General features: G+C 47.3%; 1 protein-coding gene across 1 annotated transcript; it reads left to right on the top strand.

Moving 5' to 3' along the window:
• The first annotated feature begins 15,724 nt into the window (after window positions 1–15,724).
• CYTL1 (cytokine like 1) lies at window positions 15,725–20,624 on the top strand. The gene is made up of 4 exons (XM_043448516.1): window positions 15,725–15,905; window positions 18,336–18,380; window positions 18,534–18,662; window positions 19,967–20,624. Exons 1-4 carry the CDS (start codon window positions 15,756–15,758, stop codon window positions 20,048–20,050), a joined length of 408 nt encoding a protein of 135 aa, XP_043304451.1. The 5' UTR covers window positions 15,725–15,755; the 3' UTR covers window positions 20,051–20,624.
• The last annotated feature ends 201 nt before the right edge of the window (window positions 20,625–20,825 follow it).

The raw sequence follows: 20,825 nt of genomic DNA on the forward strand, positions 1-20,825 counted from the left end.
TAACTTTTTAAAAATTTTATAATTACTTTAATTTGTACTTCTGAGGCAAACACATTCTAAGTTTACTGACTTTGAATATAAATGTTCTCAAAGATCCTTTAGCTCTCTGAGTATAAGTCCAAGTTTTTGCTGGGGATGCCTGGCTCTTATTCCCTGGGTGGGAGGAGGGGGCCCTGACAACCCTCTAGGGTCCAGCTCAGTCATCTCCTTATGTGCAAATAACACCTGACTGCCCCCCCACCCTTCCCAGCCCCCAGCCCCAAACCCACTTATTGCCCAACCCTGACAAAGTGAAGAGTTCCTCCTCTACCCTCCTGTGGCAGTTAGGGCATCCCCTGTTCAGGCAGGACATACGTGGGAAGGCTTTGCCTGAAATATTGGGGAAGGAAGCATTGTTCAATGAATTGTCCTTCTTTTCATAGCCCCCTCCTCCTCTCTGCATGATATGCCAATCCCTCCTCCAGCCCCCACAAGGACTAAGAATGTTTCAGTCATCATTTACCCATTTATTGAGCAATTACTATGTGCTAATTAGTATAATAAGCATGTTACAAACATTCACTTATTTTAATCATCCTATAACATTATTTTTCTTTTTAATATCTGAACAGTAAAGACTCAGAGACAGATTCATCTATTCATTTCTTTGATGAAACTTATCAAGACTCCTACGAAATGGTTGCTATTGGGTGCTAAAAGTGCAATGAAAGAAGGAAGTGCATTGCAGACAATTTAATGGTGATATGAAGTTGCATGGTTCTGAAATGATGTCACTGGTGAGTGATTGAGCCCAGCATATCCAGCAGAGGCGGTCAGGCTTTAATCTCCGAGTGTTCAGCCATGTACTAAAATCCACTCCCACCCCCAGTTGAGTCTGCAAATAGAAACAGAATTTTCCAAACATCTGTGGGACTCTGGAACCAAATTTACATTTAACCACAAAAATGCATTTTTATTATCATTCAAAGGAAGTCACTGTTGGCCAGGGAGGGAAAGCAGACATCAGCCATCAACGGAGAATTCCATGAAGACTCTTGCCCCTGACTCTTGCAGGACTTCTGTAGCAAGACTGCCACAAAAATGCATCTGCAACCCTTGTCTGATGATGGAGCCTGAAAAGAGCCCAAGATGCTCCTCAAGCCACCTGACAAATTTACTCAAGGGCTGAGACCAACTTAGGAATCAGCTGAATGAGTATGAAGGATGCTATAAAGCTTTTTGGAGTTTAGCCGATTAACAATGTTGTGATAGTTTCAGATGGACAACAAAAGGACTCAGCCATACAAATACATGTGTCCAAACTCCCCTCCTATCCTGGCTGCCACATAACATGAGAGTTTGGAATGGACATGGACACACTGCTATATTTAAAATGGATAAACAACAAGGTCCTACACAGGGAGCTCTGCTTGATATTTTGCTTATTTTTGAACAATAGTTCAAGCAGGAAAACGTGAAGATTATTCTGAAAAACACCTGACATGTACACAACAGGTAAAGTTTTTTTAAGTGACCAGATTGATTTTTTTTTTTTTGCAAAACATGGGACAAAACTGTCACTGTGACGGCGATAGCAATGATAAGAAATCTGTCACAGGACACACTGCAGGCGTTTGGTATTTACAAAAGCTATTGATAAAATGTGTTCGATATGTCATTCATTCATGAAATACAAGGGAGAATAGCAGCAATATTTCTGGAGTCAATTGCTGTGCTGGGTGCTCAGGATTCAGCGTGGAGTAATACAGAAGATATACAGGAAAGAAGAATAGGAAACAGACAGGGAAGCATGAGAAGCTAGGGGAGAGAACACAGCAAGTGGTTCCTCTCACCTGGAATCAGAAAATGGTTTGTCAGGGAACAGACAGTCCAGTCACCAGAAGTCTGGGCCTTATTGCTTTAGGGTTGGGAGCAGGGAATAGTGTTTCAGGCAGGGGAACAGCGTGCTCAGAAGCCCAGACATCATGGAGAAAATGACACATTTGTGGCACATTTTTATTGGAGTGTAATTGATTGACAATGTTGTGTTAGTTTCAGGTATATGGCAATGAGCCAGTTATACATATGCTTATGTGTGTGTGTGTGTCTCTGGGTGTGTGTTCAGTCACTCAATCATGTCCAACTCTTTGTGACCCCATGGACTGCAGCCCACCAGGCTCCTCTGTCCATGGGATTTCCCAGGCAAGAATACTGGAGTGGGTTGCCATTTCCTCCTCCAGGGGACCTTCTTGACCCAGGGATCGAACCTGTATCTCCTGTGTCTCCTGCATTGCTGGCAGATTCTTTACCACTGAGCCACTGCATCACAACGAACTGTGGAAAATTCATCAAGAGATGGGAATACCAGACCACCTTATCTGCCTCCTAAGAAATCTGTATGCAGGTCAAGAAGCACAGTTAGAACTGGACATGGAACAACAGACTGGTTCCAAATTGGGAAAGGAGTACATCAAGGCTGTATATTGTCACCCTGCTTATTTAACTTATATGCAGAGTCCATCATGAGAAATGCCAGGCTGGATGAAACACAGCTGGAATCAAGATTGCAGGGAGAAATATCAATAACCTCAGATATTCAGATGACACCATCCTTATGACAGAAAGCAAAGAAGGACTAAAGAGCCTCTCGATGAAAGTGAAAGAGGAGAGTGAAAAAGTTGGTTTAAAACTCAGCATTCAAAAAACGAAGATCATGTCATCTGGTTCCACCACTTCAGGGCAAATAGATGTGGAAACAATGGAAACAGTGACAGATTTTCTTTTCTTAGGCTCCAAAATCACTGCAGATGGTGGCTGCAGCCATAAAATTAAAAGATGCTTGCTCCTTGGAAGAAAAGTTATGACTAACCTAGACAGCATATTAAAAAGCAGAGACATTATTAGAGGTCCATCTAGTCAAAACTCTCATTTTTCCAGTAGTCATGTACGGATGTGAGAGTGGACTATAAAGAAAGCTGAGCGCTGAAGAATTGATGCTTTTGAACTGTGGTGTTGGAGAAAACTCTTGAGAGTCCCTTAGACTGCAAGGAGATCCAACCAATCAATCTTAAAGGAAATCAGTCCTGAATATTCTGATGCTGAAGCTGAAACTCCAAAACTTTGGCCATCAGATGCCAAGAGCTGACTCATTGGAAAAGACCCTGAGGCTGGGAAAGATTGAAGGCAAAAGAAGAAGAGGGTGGCAGAGGATGAGACGGTTGGATGGAATCACTGACTTGATGGACATGAGTTTGAGCAAGCTCTGGGAGTTGGTGATGGACAGGGAAGCCTGGAGTGCTGCAGTCCATGGGGTCGTGAAGAGTCGGACATGACTAAGCAACTGAACTGAACTGAACTGAATTGACTGAGCCACTGGAGAAGCTTATACATACATATGTATGTATATATATATATATATACATATACATATACTTTTTCCCTTATAGGTTGTTACAAAATATCGAGCATAATTTCCTGTGCTATTCAGTATGTCCTTGTTGGTTATGTAATTTATATATAGTAGTTTTGTATATGTTAATCCCAAACTCTTAATTTATCCCTCTCCTCTCCTCTATGGTGACCATAAATTTGTTTTCTATGTCTATGTGCCTATTTCTGTTTAGTATATAAGTTCGTTTTTAAGGGGCACATGTTTTATAAACATGTGATGCCCATGCATAAGAGGTTATTGTTATAGTGTAGTAGATGAGAAAGGCTTGATTAATTTCTGTATATCTTCTGGTTCATTTCTCAAGATTAATTCTGTAGATGTAGGAGGCCCAGCTGCTGTTAAAATCTCTGCTGAACAGATGAATAAGCAAATAATAGAATGCAGTGCTTTAGTTGAAACAGAATTAGGAAGACCTAAAAGTAACAGGGTGAAATCGGCATGACCTGCCTGGAAATGTATGCGATATTCCTCCATAATTTTGTAATATCTTTAGGGTCCTACGTCTCCTGTGCATCAGTGAATTCAGCCCAGTGTGAAAAATAATCTGAAAGTCTGTGGTGAGTAAATACAGTCTATGTGCATGTATTAGGCATATTTGGATAGCCCCAGTCAATGAAGATGAGGAGCAAACGGTGAGGAGCATCAGCTCTGGGACCCAGAAGATCTAGGCTTTATTACGAGGCCACAGGCAGATTCTTTACTGTCTGAGCCAGCAGAGAAGCCCTCCAGCCCCTGACCAGCAGCATATTTTTGGCAAGACACGTGACTCCTTTGAACCTAAGAGCCTCAAGAGTAAAATGAGGATTTATACCCAACTCTTGGGATGTTTGCTCAGAAAGTATTGAGAGGTACAGCTATAAGTGCTCCGAACCCATTTCTGCCCTCCTTACCTTCCTGATTCTGTGCCTTAAGCTAGCCGCCCTCTCAGAAACTATGGCCTTTTCATGAAGGAAAAAAGGAACTATTCACAGAAAAAAAGAAAAAAAAAAAAAACATAGTAGGTCACACTTAACACAAATCCTCGTGCCAGCAACGTGGACGCGGAGCCAGTTTCTGAAATGGTTCCTGAAGAGGTGAAATGTTTTCCACCCGAGGTTTAAGTCCTTCTTGCCCACTTCCTGCCCTGGGTGTGTGTTGGCTTCGAGGCTTCCTGAAAGGACGGAGGCCAAAACACTCAAAGTGCTTCCCGAGGGAGGAAGCCTTAACCTCACAGAGGCTGGAATCCGCAGGGCCAGGAAGATGAATGGAGGTTTCAGAGGCCCTTGTTTATGGTGGCGGTGCTGGGACGCTGGCCTCCCAGGACTTCATGCTATGGGAGGAAAAGGGACAAGGGCCTTGTTGATTCATTCCTTCCACCCACATTCTCAGTCCTTCTACCAGGTCCAAGCCCTCGGCCAGCTCCTAGGGATGAAGATGATGTGTCCCAGTGTCCAGCCACTCAGGGTCCAGTGTCTGGAGGAGCTGGGATGCGAACTGTATTTTGGGGGCTGGAAATCACACACACACACACACACACACACACACACACACACACACACGGGTTCTTTTTTAAAGATATTTTTGATGTGGACCATTTTTAAAGTCTTTATTGGATTTGTTACAATATTGCTTCTATTGTTTATTTTCTGGTTTTCTGGCCTCAAGGCATGTGGGATCCTAGTTCGCAGACCAGGCATAGAACCTGTATCCCCTGCATTGGAAGGGGAAGTCTCAATCACTGGACCATCAGGGAAGTCCCTGGAAATCACATAAATAATGACAACGGCAAGCCCACGGTGCTCTCCCTACCCCAGGCACTGGCTGGTCTAAGGACTTTGCATGTCTCAACCATTTTTTCCTCCCTCAGCCCTGAGCGTGAGAAGGGTGATCACCAGCCTTGTCTCCATTTTACAAGTAAGGAGATAGAGAACTCACCCAGCAAGAAAGTGACTTAGATCTCTGGTTCGAGTTGAAACCTCTAAATCAAGTTAGCCCTCCACAAGAAAGCACAATGGTAGGGGCCAGGAGCTGGGGGAGAGGAAGTGGGGGGTTAATGTTTAAGGGGTACAGAGTTTCAGTTGGGGGAGATGAAAAGAGCCTAGAGATGATCCTGGTGACGGTTGCATGACATTGAGAATGTACTTAAACCACTGAACTCAACACTCAAAAACAGATTAAACATTTAAAAAATACTTTATCTATATTTCACCACAATAAACCTTTCTTCATAAATGTTTCATAAACGTGCAAGGGAATACAGCATAGCTCTAGAAATACTCAGAAATTGCAGGAGAAATGGATCATCTTTCATTATAAAAGAAATAATTAAAGAGGGAAACAGTGGTACAGATTTTCCATAGATCAGAAGCCAAAACTGGCTCCCAGTCTCAGGTCCTAAACTGAAAGGAACTCTGGTTGTGTATGCGTGACTCTAATGCAACAAGCATGTTTATTCAGTTAAACCAATTCTGTTAATTTATTGAAAGGAATCAGTGAAGTGAATCATTTAACATCCTGTAAACAAAACAAAGGGGAAATGTATGTTTGAATACTATCTCTAACACAACATATATCTGCTAACAAGCAGGGAATTTTCCAGGTGCCCTGGAGCCAGGGTCTGGGAAGGGAGATTACTCTTGAGTGAGCATCCCCCATTCTTCCTGAACCGGGTACCTGACTTCAGCCCTCACACCCACCTCCCTGTGAGGGCCCTCAGGGCACCGAAATCCGTAGGATCAAAGCAACTGCAAAGGTGTGGCTCAGAGCCCAGTGTGCCCACGAGCCAACACTCAGGCTGTGTGACTGGCAGATGGGTCCTGCCCAGGGCAGAGGACTCTCTGTGTCCATGACGGATGCCTTAAAACAGCAGTCCCCAACCTTTTGGGCACCAGGAAGTGTTTTCATGGAAGTCAATTTTTCATGGACTGGAGTAGGGATGTTAGTTTCAGGGTGATTCAAACAACATTACATTGACTATGCACTCTATTTCTATTATTATTACACCAGCTCCACCTCAGATCATCAGGCATTAGATCTCAGAGGTTGGGAACCCCTGCCTTAAAAGCAATGAATCACCACATAGAGCATGGAGAAAAATCCAAAACATCACCTTAAATAATAGTCACCGGTCATTTTCTAAGGAAATTAAGGTTCAGAGATAGGGTAGCTTGTTAGCATAGAAAGAAATTATTTTCCTCCCTCTTGCCTTCACTATGGTCCTTCAGTTCAGTTCAGTCGCTCAGTCGTGTCCGACTCTGTGACCCCATGGACTGCAGCACTCCAGGCTTCCCTGTCCATCACCAACTCCCAGAGGTTGCTCAAACTCATGTCCATTCACTCTGTCCCTTAACAATTTTTATTGAGTTCTTTCTCTTAGTTGGCAGGGTAGTGGGGTATTAGCCACACAGATTCGAGCCAGCCTGTCTGGTTTGAACCTGGGCTTCACTTTAATGAATTGTGTGACCTTAAGCAAGTTATTCAAATTCTTGCCTTGCTAGTGCCTCACCTGTGAAGTGGGGATGTGATGGTACCAGCAGTCACCTGGTTGGGGTTTTCTGAGCGTTGCCGTGGTTCGCGTGCACAGTGCCCTAACAACAGCATCAGATGCTCAGCAAGTTCTGTACCCATATCAGCTGCTATCAGTTTCCAGGTCCTCAGACCAGGCGTGGTGGGATGTGACGACTTTTGTCACCTTTACTTCATCTTATAACACCCGTCCAGGGTCTCTGTTCGGCCTGGGGACACAGAGATGATCAGCTCAGCTCCTCCATCAGGAAATCCTGAGTCTAATACGGACACTGGCAAATAAACCACTGAAGGGCAGCCTGGGGAGTATTACACGTGTGTTATTAAATCAAGAAATTATAATCTTCAAGGAATAATCTTCCAGGAACAATGTATTGCTTGTTGTATTTGTTTTCTATTGCTGTGTAACAAATTACCACAAACCTGAAGGCTTAAAATAGCACCCATTTATAAGCTATTGGTCCTGGAGGGCTGATGTCTGGGTGGAGTCAGCTGGGCTCCTTGCCACGGGTTGCACTGTCCTTTGTCTCCTGTCTGGAGACTCTGGGGAAGGATCTGCTCCTGAACTCATCCAGGTTACTGACAGACCCAGTTCCTTATGACTGTATGACTGAGGTTCCCATTTCTGGACTGGAGGCCAGCCAAGGCCACTCCCTACTCCCAGAGGCTCCCCCGTTCCTTCTTGTGTGGCCCTCTCCACCTTCAAACCAGCAGTGCAAGTCAAATCCTTTCCACATGTGGAGCCTCTCTGACTTCCCTTCCTTCCACCAACCTGGGAAAAGCCCCTGCCTTTAAAGGGTTGGTGTGATTGGATTGGCTCCCCTGGGTAATCTCCCTTTCAAGTAACTCAAAGTCAACTGATTAGTAATCTCCAGGACATCCACAAGATCCCTTTAGCCATATAACTAACCAAACCACTGAAGTGATGTTCTATCCTATAAGGGCTCCACCCACACTCACGGGGATGGGGTTCTGCAGGGGTCTGGAGGGCAGGGTCAAATTCTGTCTACCACAGTCAGGCTGGGCTAGGTTCTGCTGTCGTAACAAACAAAGCCTAGTCCACACCACAGGTGGGCTGGGGTACCACTTCAGGTCTTCATCTCAGCCACCATCTCTGACTCTGTGGTCGCACAGCAGAAAGGGAAAGTAGCAAAGCATGCACAGGCTCTTAAAATTTCTGCCTGGAAGCAAAACCCATCATGTCCTCTTATGTATCATTGCACAAAATAACTCAGATGGCCTCACATAATTTCAAGGGGCCAGGGAAGCTCAATCCTGGCTTGGGCTCAGGAAAGAGGAGACCGGCTGTATCTGATGACGAGCACCAGTGATTGCCACAAATAGTGAGTCATCAAAGAGAAGGCGAGGGCTGTGAGCATCAGTTCTCCAGTGGGCACTCTGCTGGTTACTATATCATTCAGGACCTTTTTCTTTGCGAGACAGAGAAAAAAACCTCACTGAAACCAGCTCTAGCCAAAAGGAAACCCTAGGTCTGTAGCTAGAAAAGACCCCAGGATGGCTTACAGAGTCCAAAGAGGAATTCCAGGACTGGGTCCCTGGGACTAGAATCAGGGAGGTAGTTCCATCCAGACTCATTCAGATTCCAAACTCATTCAGGTTACTGACAGACCCAGCTCCTTATGACTGTATGACTGAGGTTCCCATTTCTCCATCCAACTCCCAACTCTGCTTCTGGTCTTGACAGCTCCTCCAGCAGAGCGGCCGCTCCAGGGCAGGAGACATAATGACTGGCAACCACGTAGGGACACTGGTGGAATGAGAATGATTTCCTTCCTTCACCCATCAGTTCATCCCAGGGAAGGATGCTAACTGGTCCATCCAAGTGGAGCTAGGGGTAAAGAACCTGCCTGTCAATGCAGGAGAAGTAAGAGACATGGGTTCTATCCCTGGGTCAGGAAGATCCCCTGGAGAAAGTCGTAGCAACCCATTCCAGTATTCTTGTTTGGGAAAATCTCATGGACAGAGGAGCCTGGTGGGCTACAGTCCATGGGATCACAAAGACCCAGACAGGACTGAAGTGACTTAGCATGCATGGGCTATCACCATTACCATGGTGGGGAGGGAAGAAGTAGCCTAAGATGGAGTTAATGACCAAGGTCCACAACCGGGGGGCAGAAAAGTGAAAATAAAGAAAATGAAAACCACAGCCCCCGCAGTCACTCCAGCTATTTCATGTTTATTCCATCTTCACAGGAACTCTGGGCAATAAATGTTACAAACCCCACTCTTCAGAGGAAACCAAAGGCTGACAAGATTTGCACAGTTACATAACAGAAGTGAGATTTTAACTAAAGTCTGTATCCCTCCAATGTCTGCACTCTTTCTGCAAAGCCAAACTGGGATTTTTCTTGAAGGACTTTTTCTGAGTCTCTTCTGCAAAAACAGACCCAAAGAAAACGTTTGGGAGAATTTGTCTTGCACACTGTTTCCTATTAAAATTTGAACCCATGTTTTGAGGCTTATAGAGGGGTCTCTATTCTAAAATGTGGGATTATTTTCGGAATTACTGCCCCAAAGCAAAACCCGGCCTCGGTGTTTGTCTTCATTCCTTCACTCAGGACCATGTGGGCCAACTTTCCACTGGGCTTTGCCAAGAGCGCAAGGAACAAGCTCAAAATACAGCACATAAACAGGGAGATATGTGAGGCTTTTAACCAATGGAACACTGCTGTCAACAGGAACCCTGGAGACAACATTCAGGCAGTTGTTCAAGCTACACCCCTCCCTCAAATACCTCCTAGCTCTCACTGCTGGGTTAGGACAGCACAGGCATCACTGGCCCCTGGTTTCTAACCTCAGAATGCAGGCAGGAAGGAGGGACCCAGAGGTGGTCTCTTTGCTAGAGAAGTGGCCTCCAGCACCAGCCCCCGATGTCAGCATCTCAGACTCCTTGTGCGTCTAGAGTAATATTTTTCACAGGATGGAAACTGCCCCCGGGCTCTTCCGATGGCTGGCAAAAACAGCTACTGGCTGGAATTTGGGCAACAGAAGAGATGAGATTGGCCATGGCCATTTCAACCTTGACTGCCATTGTAAACAGGTACAGGGCAAGAACACAGAGAATACTTGGAGAGGTGTGATTCTGTGTCTGAACCAACTAACAAAGAGCTCCTATTTCTTCTGGTCTGTTCAGGAATTTCCCACAACTCCCTAGGGCTGAGAATACAAGTCTTTCCCTCATTACCTGTATCACTTATGGAATATGCCAGTCTGAATAGCCAGGAGGAAAAAGTTGAGAGCTCTTTACCCAGAAGTGCTAAAAAGGAGTCCCAGACTATGAAAATACAAGGTCACAAGACAGACACAGCAGAATCTACTAGCAGCACAAAGCTCAGGATTTCCTTCAGTGGTCAGGGGATGAGATGGCATGTGTCCTCTCTGGACAGGGATGGGATAGCACATGTGATAGACTCTACTGGCAGCCACTTTGTGACCACACAGACACCTGGATGGAGTCAGTCACATATGTGTCAGTTCAGGTTCAACCTGAAACAGAACCAGAAGCAGAGACATTATAAGAGGTTATTTTACCCTGAAGAATCGGCTGACATGGTTGTGGTGGGCCATGAAAGTCCAAAGCATCAGGGCAGGCTGTGAGGAAGGGCTAGCTAGAACTCACAGGGATGGACTGAATCTATTCCACAAGCAGAATTTCTTCTCCTTCAGGGAAGTTCTTCTTCTTCAGCTCTACTCTTAACATTTTTCAACTGATTGAATCAAACCCACCTAGAACATCTAGAATAATCTCCCTTCCTTACATTCAACTGCTTGTAGACTTTGATCACGTCTACAAATACCTTCACACCCGGAGTAGCATTTGGTTGAATAACCAGGGATTTTAGTCTGGAAGAGATGACACATCAAAAGACCATCATCGATGGAATAGGGACACAGAATAAGACTTCTTTGAGTTCTTTGAGTTCCTAGATCAAACCATTCCTGAGCTCCATACTACTACCGGTATGTTCCAATTGAACATTTCAAAAAATCTGACCATGGGTATCTCAAGCTCTGCTTTCTGTAACTCACAACTTTTAGTCCTAACTGACACAAGAGGGGCCCAAACAAAGGAGGTAACAGTTCTGACCAGACCTCTCAAAGAGGGCTGGGTTCCAATCTGGGTACCAGCTAATGGGAGACACACTGATACACACCAGGATGGATAAAGGAACAGTCATTACCATTTAGTGGGGAGATGTTTACTGGCCTCCTTGCTGTGGGCAAAAAGACAAAGAGGACACTTGCTCTGCCCCTGGGGGTTAGGCGAACAAGTGGACAATGCCATGTCAAAGCCAAGGAGAGTAAAGGGGCCATGGGAGCCTGTGCAGGCAAGTGGAAGGAACCTAATCCAGCAAGGCAGGCTTCCTGGAGAAAGTGACATTTCAGCTTGGTCTGGCAGGTAAGAAGAAACAAACCAGGAACAAGCAAGGTCGGGGAAAGACATTCCAAGAAGAGAGAATGGCACATATGAAGGCCAAAAGTCACTTGCGTGTGGTAACCACAAACCCTAGGGATTGCGGATGCTGTGTGATTCAGGTAACTTTACCTTTCTGTGCATCAGTGCCCTTGAATGATGAGACTAGACCACATGCATTAATCCTTGTACAGGACTTGGAGGAAGGCAGCATTCCAGGATTAGTTTATCATCACCATCATTACTGCCATCATCATCATTGTCAATACCTGATAAAAAGTGTGGGAAAGACTGGCAGAGATGGCTAGAGAGCTTGGCCTGGACCAGACCACAGATCTCAGACTATCTTCCAGGCCTCAAGGAACCAGGGGAAAATATGAAACAGAGGCTGGCCAGCATGGATTTCTGCTTTATGAAAGGCTACTGGAAGGAGAAAGGACTCTGGGCAGAGAGATGGTAATAGAGATGCAATTGTGGAAAAGGATCACTGCCCATGGGAAAATGTTTATGAAATTGCTTGCTCAGAAAAAGAGTTGATGCTGAGAGACAGGGACAAGCTGTGATAGACCGATGGAGGGCTGAGAACCACCCAGGGCTGCTCTGTAATAGAAGGTACTGGAGTTTTAGATCATGGAAGGGAAGCTTAAAGAGTAATGAGCTCCCCATCCAAGGAGGTATATAAGCAGACTCTGGATGAATGCTTGACAAAGAAGCTATAAAAGAAGCACAAGCTCCAGGTGGGTTGAGGCTGATCATTTCCAAGTTCCTTGCAGCCTTGATCTCTGTTCTCCTACAGAACCCCAGAGAGACGGTATGCTAGTTTTCTGTTGCTGCTGTAACAAAATCACTATAAACGGAATGACTTAAAACAACAGAAATTGACTATCTCACAATTCTGGAGGGCAGAAGTTCACCTTGCGTCCCTCTAGACTAAAATCAGGGTCTTGGCAGGCTTTGTTCCTTTCTGAAGGCTCTAGGGAACAATCTTTTTTTTTTTTTCTTTCCCCTTTTCAGCTTCTAGTGACTTCCTGCATTCCTTGGCTTGTGGCCTCTTCCTCTGTCTTCGAAGCCTGCAGCATAGCATATTCCAAATTCCCCTCTCTCCCTCACTTTCTCACACTCTCCTATCCCACGCCCCCATGCCTGTCCCGCATCCCCACAACACTACTCACAGATGGAGCCATCGCCAGGGAGTGGTTCCCGGGACACCAGGATTTTCACACCAGTTCACTTGTGTGTTCAGTGAGTGAATTGGTCTTTCTCCTCCTTGCTGAGGACAGCATTCCTGTCATCCACTCTTTTATCCTAATGTCCATCTCAGGCCTGCACACACTAGATTCTCAATAAATAAAGAAGAGTCCAGAGAATGAATGAAGAATCCCTTTAAAGAAAATGGCCGGAAGATACCATTCTAGCTGAGAAACATTCATCCCCTCATTAGCTGTGGTCATTCAGCTCTCCTGGCATAATGAAGTCCCTGTGATGGGACCTCTTGTTTCTCTCTTGCATCAAGGGGGTTGGGAGAAACCTTTGGAAGAAGACAAAGCCTTTAGTCTATGGGGAAATTCCAGCCTGGATTTTTAACGTTCACATTCCAGATGGAATAACCTGATGCTGAAGGGGCTAGGGAAGGGACCGGGGAAGGGGGCTGGCTACAGGAGGAAGGGCCGTGTCACAGGAGACCTTTGTGAGCAGACACACACATGAGAACCCAGGAACCGTGGCATCCAGGGCAGGGTCTTGCCTGTCTGCGGGGGGAGCTGAGTCAGGCTGTGCTCTCCGCGTTTCTTAATGAACTTATGCCTCGCTCGGAGTAACAAGATTAACAGCCACCAGGTTAATTCAGCAAAGCTTTCCTGAGCATCCGCTCTGCCCAGCTGGGTGCTGGGTGCTGACAAGCCAAGACGCAGAAGGTGCACATGGTGCGTGGGAAGACAGACAGGATCCGCTGAGCAGGATGTCTGGTGCTTGGGGTGCAGGGGGTGTTTCTGATTGGCCCAAGGAGCCCCATCAACAACGACACACGTGTCCAGGCTGGAACCAGGCTGGGTCTCCCCGCGATACATTTATCTCAGCATCAAGTGTGCAGAAAAGCCTGTTTTCCAGCACAGCGACGTCTCCTCGATTGGACGGTCCAAGGACTTATTTTGCTGCATGGGTTTGTTTTTCTTCCCTGTCCTGAGTTTAAAGCTTCTTCAAGGAGCACGTCCAGAAGCCCTGGGGTGTTTCAAAGCAGACTAGAATTCCCGTCTGGGGCTGATTTGTCTGCCAGGGAGGCCCACACCCCCAGGCACCACCGCGGAGGGAGTGAGGAGATCCCTTCATTCAGAAGGAAAACATATCTGTGTTTGTCGCTTGCACCTCCAAACATACGCAGTTCTGCCCAGTCTGAGAGGGCACCCAGGAGGCGGTCCCCAGGCCCTCTCACTTAAAGTGTTTAGAGAACAGGCTCCAAACCAAACAGGCAGGCAAAGCTGTGATCCCTGCCGGAGGCTTGAACACAGAAAAGTAGCAAAATAGAACGTCAGGGTGGGAAAGGACCTCCAACTGCCCAGGGGGTGCTGCTCTGTTTACGGACAGAGGATGGGCACCAGGGTCAGGAAGTGATTTTTCAGGGCAGACAGACAAGGAGGGCCTGGAGCTGGACTTTCATCCCTGCTGCTGATCCTCGATGCCGCCCCACCTCCAGGACACCATGCTCCTTCCCCTTACTCCTCTGGTCCTCCCCTTTGGTTTTCTTCTGGGAATGTGTGCCCGACAGGCCCCTCTTTTGCCCTCCCTGCAGGGAGAGAGGCTTTGGAGACAGGCAGACACAGGTCCACAGCTCTGTCTCTCCTTATTGACCTTGTGACCCCAGACAGTTTCATTGCCCCTGAGACCCTCAGTTTTTCCATCTGGGAAATGGGAATAACCCCACCCACTTTACTGGCTTTCTGCAAGGTTCATGACATTTGCGACAACATCTGTGTAGTTGTATAAATGAGGCTGATGCCTCATGCTGGTGGATATTCGATGCTCGGTGTTAAGGAAGAACCTTCTCTTTTGACAGCTCCTTCTCCCAGCTTGTTCCTTGGTCTTGGGCAGCCCAAGAGCTCAGTCCCTGACTACAAGAATCCTGCTCCTCCCCAGTTCCACACTGTGGGGTGGGAGAACGGGAAACAGGTAAAGCACAGAACCTCATGGGATCTATTTGCCTCTAGCTTTACGACCTTGGGCAAATTGCTGGAACTCTGTAAGCCTCGATTTTCCCACCTGGAAAATGGGACTGTTTCCTGTCCTTGCCTCCCAGGGACACTTGTAGGAAAGGAGACAGTGACATTAGCTCCGACTGGGATAATAGCTCAGCATCTTTTATGCCTCACCATGCTCTTATCATCCCTAGTTAAGGAGAGAGAAGAGTTAAGAAACTTGCCCAAGATCATCGAAGAAGCTGGTGACCACTCAATCCGCTGAGCACCTAAGGGCGGTGCTTACTCCTTTAACTGGTCCCCACGCTCCTCCGTTTACAGGAGAGCAGCCTGCAGAGCATCATTGCTAAAAGAGACACATTTAGGGGACTTCCCTACTGGTACAGTGGCTAAGACTCTGTGCTCCCAATGCAGGGGGCCCAGGTTCGATCACTGGTCAGGGAACTAAATCTTGCATGCCACAGCTAAGACCTGGTGCAGTCAAGTAAATAAAAAGCAGAGAGAGACATTTGGAGAACCCACTCTTTCCGAGGGTCTGCTCTGTACCCAGGGCTTGTGCCGGGAGCCTGAAGTGGACCAGCCTGGGGGATGTTCCCACACACCCACCTCAGGTACTAGCATGAGCCCATCTTCCAGATGCAGAGATGCAACTGCTCAGAGGGCAGCTGGCCAGTCAGTGGCGGGTGGATAGTGATACCCAGCTGCCTGATCCCAAGTTCTGGATCGCTGGTGCTCGATCCATCCCTTCTGGTCCCTTACCCCCATCCCATCCAGTCCTGCTCCAAGAGATCAGTCAGTTTAAAAAACAAAACAGTCCCCACTCTGACTGAAAGGGCTGACTGCCCCATCGTTGGACCACCCACTCATCCATCCTGTCTCTCTCTTGTCCTCCCCTCTTCTACCAGTCCTGCCACTTCAGAAAGGGCGCCTGCCAAGAGAGAAAATTCTATTGCATGTTGTGTGAGAGGAAGACCCTGCTTCCCTTCCAAGTGCCCCACACCCCAGCCCAGACAGCCCCTCCTCTCAACAGGGGTGGTGGGGGCTTCAGGTCTGAAAGGCTCCAGTGTCCCCCAGCCAGGTGGGCGTGGTCTTGGCCTTGGCTGGGCCCCACAGGAAACAGAGGAGAGCGGAGGACCACCCCCAGACCTCTGCTTAAAGGGGCGGCTGGCCTGGGCTGCAGTCAGGCCGCCTTTGCACCATGACACCCCAGCTGCTCCCCCTGCTGCTGCTGCTCCTGGCCGGGCTCCCCGCCGCACGGCCGGCTCCTCCGACCTGCTACTCTCGGATGCTGGCCCTCAGCCGGGAGATCACCTCTGACTTCCAGAGCCTGCAGGCCACGGAGCCCTTGGTGAGTGCCCTCGGCCCCCACCTGGATGAGGACAGGAGGTCCATGCAGACCCAGTTCTCAAAAATTCGCCTTTGGACTGGGGGCTGGAGGGGGACCGGTCGGGGAGGAAATGTTATTTTTCTTTTCCAGTCAGTGTTAATTTCCAGGGTATCTGTGCTTTATTCCCATCCTATTAAATGTCGACTGTTTGTGCTTCCTCTTTACCACAAAGAAAATGCAATCCAAGACATCATAACTTTTGTTTATAACTAGCTGACTCAATGGACATGAGTGTGAGCAAACTCAGGGAGATGGTGAAGGACAGGGAAGCCTGGCGTGCTGCAATTCATGGGGTCCCAAAGAGTCGGGGGTGACTCAGCGGCTGGGGAGCAACAAGCTAGCCATAATCAGAGGATCTGTTTTAAAATGTAAAGAGAGAGACGGAGAGAGAGAAAGGAGTAAAGCTCCCCTAGAGTGTAGAACTCCAACTTAAGGAGGACCAAGGAGTTCAGCTTGTCTAGTCTCCCCACGAGCCAGCAGGAGCTAATGGGGGTGACTCCTGAACCAGCCCCACCTCTTACCTGCTAGAGGACCTGAGCAAATTATCCAGCAGAATCAGAGAATCCCAGCGTCCTGAGCTGTGAGGGCCAAGCCCCCACACCCACTGCGGGCAGCTGGAGGGCAGCAAACTGGAATGCAGACCCAGTCCGCCCGGTGGAAACAACCCTGGACTTCAGCCACCCTTCACACCGCTCTGTTCAGCGGAAGACGCAGGGGCTTGGAACCCAGAGTCCCCAAGGGGCCACCCAGAGCTAGAATCCGGCCTCCTGACCGCTCTTCCAGAGTAGACACAAGCTAAATCAAACTCCAAAACTCTGGCAAAATTTAGAAGTGTCCCTTTACCGCTTGTGAACCCTTCACATAAGATGCACTATTCTCAGATGTGGGGCTTGTGATACCTTAACACCTCCTTTGTGTTTTCTTTTTGAAAGTTAAATAATGTGTATTTTTTTCTTAAGTTATGAAGCTCATATACCTCGAAAACAGTTGGAAAAGGCACGAAAGACAAAGAAGAAAATAAATATTACTGCAATCCTACCACCTAGAGGTGACCTGCTGCCATCACATTCAGAGAATAGGATTTCAGTTCTTGATCTGTGCATAGATATCCAATCCAAGTGTGTGTGTATAGACAAATCGAAACAAACAGCACAGCGATTCTGCAGTTTACTTTCTAACATGCCGTCAAATTAATATTCCTTTGAAACAGGTTGTATTGTTGCACCCTAATTTATCCACAGATTCCTATTAGACATGTGGAGCGTGGGTGTGTAGAGCGTGTGTGCGTGCTAAGTCTGTTCAGTTGTGTCCGACTCTTTGCGACCCCATGGACTATAACCTGCCAGGCCCCTCTGTCCATGGGGATTCTCCAGGCAAGAATACTGGAGTGGGTTGCCATGCCCTCCTCCGGGGATTTTCTTGACCCCAGGATCGAGCCATCGTCTCTTACATCTCCTGCATTGGCAGGCGGGTTCTTTACCACTAGTGCCGCCTGGGAAACCCAAATATGTAGAGCAATTATCTTTAAAAAAAAAAAAAAAAACCCATGATTTTAAAACTTAAAATGCATAGGCTCAGAGCTGGAAGAAGTGGAGAGATTACGTGTTCTAACTCTCTAGGCTCACAACTGGGAAACTGAGTCACAAAAAAGAAGGAGATCTATCCCCAGCAACAGGGAATTACTGGTTGGAAAGGACCAGAATCTGGGTTCTCGGGCTTCAGGCCAGCACAGAAGCAAAAGTGAAACAGAGTGATATAAAAGTATACCTATATATACAGCTTTCTATTCCTATAGTGTATGTTACAGGTACCACTATGTCTAGATTACAGTTGTGTGTGGATGCGTGCCCAGTCACTAAGCCATGTCTGATTCTTTCGCTACCCCGTGGACTGTAGCCTGCCAGGCTCCTTTGTCCATGAGATTCTCCAGGCAAGAATACTGGAGTGGGTTGCCGTTTCCTTCTCCAGGGAATCTTCCCAACCCAGGGATCAAACCTGCATCTCCTGCCTCTCCTGCATTGGCAAGGTGGTTCTTTAGCACTGAGCCACCTGGAAAGCCCCCAGACTATAATGATAGAACGGTTTAAATATATATACATATATAGTCACATACACACTTACATATGTCTCTCTCTCTGCACACACATGTATGAAACAGTTCCCTAACTCATAGTATATGACATAAAGGTGGCATCCTAAAAGTCAAATTCTAGAAGAGCAGTTGACCCTGGGGGAATGTGGCAGACGGTACAAGAATGTAAGTGCATGTCGGTATCAGGGAAGTCCCTGGGGATCTGGGGCTGGGCCGGCTGTCTGGGGGCTGGCAGAGAGACTTCTGTGACCGAGGTGTGTCCCTATGGGCATCCCAGAAAGCCATTTCCCTTCCCACAGGAGGCATGTGTGAGATACCTGCCCAGGCTGTATCTGGATATACACGTAAGAGTGGTCTGCCTGCCCGGGGCGGAGGGTGGGGGGGCAGGATGGGGGGGTAGGGAGGCATCCGGTGAAGAAGGACCAGCCACCCCCCGGCTCCTGTCCCTCTGACTACTGACTTCTCACACGAGACCCCTCCCTGTTATCCACTCGCAGAATTACTGCGTGTTGGCCAAGCTGCGGGACTTTGTGGCATCATCCCAGTGCTGGAAGGTGGCCCAGGTGGACGCCTTGAAGGACAAAGCGCGGAAACTGTACACCATCATGAACTCGTTCTGCAGGAGAGTGAGTGACTCGTTGAACATTCTTTTCCCACTTGTTATGGGTCAATAAATTAAGAGGGGGTTTAGGGGAACAGGGGGACCGGGAGGAGGAAGAGAAAAGGTTATGGGGTGCTTCCAGTTCACAAAGCCCTTGCTCAACCCTGTTGCTCTTGCTGAGTGCTGGGCACCCGGGACAAGGCCCCTCACCTCCACCAGCTCCACCTGCAGCAGCCAGGACCACATGAAAATCATATAGAACAGATTCTGCCGGGAGTCAAATGGGGTGGAATGAGAACTGTGGAATTCTGAGAACTCCCGAGCCCTGGAGACCGGGTTAGAGGAGACTTTCTGGGGGAGGGGCTTTGGGTGTGCTCTGTGATGGGAGGACTCCGCATCAGAGGGAAGGAGACAGGAAGAGCAGAGAATAGCACTGGTTAGATGTAGAAAGTTGGGTCGTGTGGTCCTGGGGCAGAGACCTCAGCATCAGGCAGACCTGAGCCCCTGTCTTCATCCCCGTCTTGCTTCCCGGAGGCTCGCACCCTCTCCCTCTCTGAGCCGCAGCTTCCTCATTCATGTAGAATACCCACTCCTGAGATCATTGGGAGGATAATAATACCTACACCCTGACCGTGCCTGTGCTGGGCGCTGCAGTAACTCCTTGGTCCTAAGATCTCTAGCAAGGTGATTAAACATAGAAAGAAGGTAACTTAAACATAGAATGCCAAGCACCAGGCCTGACCCAGGAAACTTTAATACTCAGCTATTAAGATTTCTAGCTTTAAAATTTATTAAGCTTTATTTGGGTTTGATCCCTGGTCAGGGAAGTAGATCCCACATGCCGCAAAGAAGACCTGGCATGGCCAAAAAAATAAAAATAAATACATATTTTAAAAAGATTTATTTGTTACTTTGCATCAGGGATGAGACGTGCATTTCCTACTACATCCACTTCCCTCTTCATTCCCCTCTCTGCTTGGTGGGGCTGGGGAGAGAGGAAGAAAACGTAATTGTAATGCAACCTGAGAATGCTGCTATTTACTCTGAAGTGTTTGAGGGTGAGACCTAGTGCTGTTACTCCTGGTATCCCCAATGCCTGGCCCAGAGTTGTTGCGCTTTACCCATCTATCCATCCATCTGGTCAACCAACACATACACACAGACACACACACACACATGAATTCAATAACAAAGGAATATGAGATTCAATGGGTGAAGTTTTCACACAAAGGGGAACAACTGAACAGCCTTTGAGGATAAGACTATTGTTGTGCATGGGCTCCATGGTCCCCTTCAGTGATGTTCCTGCTCATTGCACATCTTTTTCAGGATTTGGTGTTCCTGTCGGATGACTGCAATGCGTTAGAATACCCAATCGTAGTGACCACGGTCCTCCCGGATCATCAGAGCTAAGGCAGCTCAGACCAGAGACAGAACCTGGGGGAATGAAGTTATGTCAGCTGCCCAGACACAACAGGCTAAAGCCGTGGCCCCCACAGCTCTGCTTGAAACTGTCACGAGTTTCTCTCCGCCTTCTGGAAACCACAGCTTGTGCTCCTACCTTGGAATCAATTCTGAACATAGTTAGAAGCTTTGCTTCTCATCCCCCCCTTGTTCCTTTCTTGCCAGGATGGTTAGATACACAAGCATGTTGATTTGATCACTGAGAAGAAAAGGGCAAACCAGCTTCTCTCGTTTGAACAGTCAGCTTGAGACCAAGCAAAACAGTATGCTTGTAGTACTACTTTAATGGTGTGGTGGTACCATTTTTCTCTCTTGATAGAAACCTGCTTACATTTAACCATGCTTCTATTTTATACCTTCTTCAACTACAAATGTTCCTTACAGTTAGCTTTCATTTTTAAAAAGAAATTTCACTGCCTGTAAGATGTATTTGTAAGGTTTGTAATGACATAGTGCTGACGGGAACCACTCTATCATTGAAAGGTGATGAAAATCAAATAAAGACTATCACGAGGATGAGAAACACGTGTCCTGCTGTGTTCCGTCCAAGGTGGGTGTCAGGGTGATTAATTCATGCTCTTTCTGCAAGTCGCTGCTTTTAGCAAGATACGTCTTTCTCCCTCTTTCCACAGAGCATAGGTATTTCTGGGTCTGTTTCAAGCCACTTGTGTAAATCTGTTTTCAAAGCATCAGAAGATGTTCCAGTTTATGTTTGGGGAAGACT

This window comes from Cervus canadensis, chromosome 26, assembly GCF_019320065.1.
Source record: "Cervus canadensis isolate Bull #8, Minnesota chromosome 26, ASM1932006v1, whole genome shotgun sequence".
Classification (NCBI taxonomy): Eukaryota; Metazoa; Chordata; class Mammalia; order Artiodactyla; family Cervidae; genus Cervus; species Cervus canadensis.

Excerpts from the sequence above, each read along its gene's own strand:
- CYTL1 (XM_043448516.1), top strand. The coding sequence starts at position 15,756 with ATGACACCCCAGCTGCTCCCCCTGCTGCTGCTGCTCCTGGCCGGGCTC. Across the intron at positions 15,906-18,335 it reads TGCAGGCCACGGAGCCCTTG|GAGGCATGTGTGAGATACCT; the intron begins GTGAGTGCCCTC and ends CCCTTCCCACAG. Across the intron at positions 18,381-18,533 it reads GGCTGTATCTGGATATACAC|AATTACTGCGTGTTGGCCAA; the intron begins GTAAGAGTGGTC and ends ATCCACTCGCAG.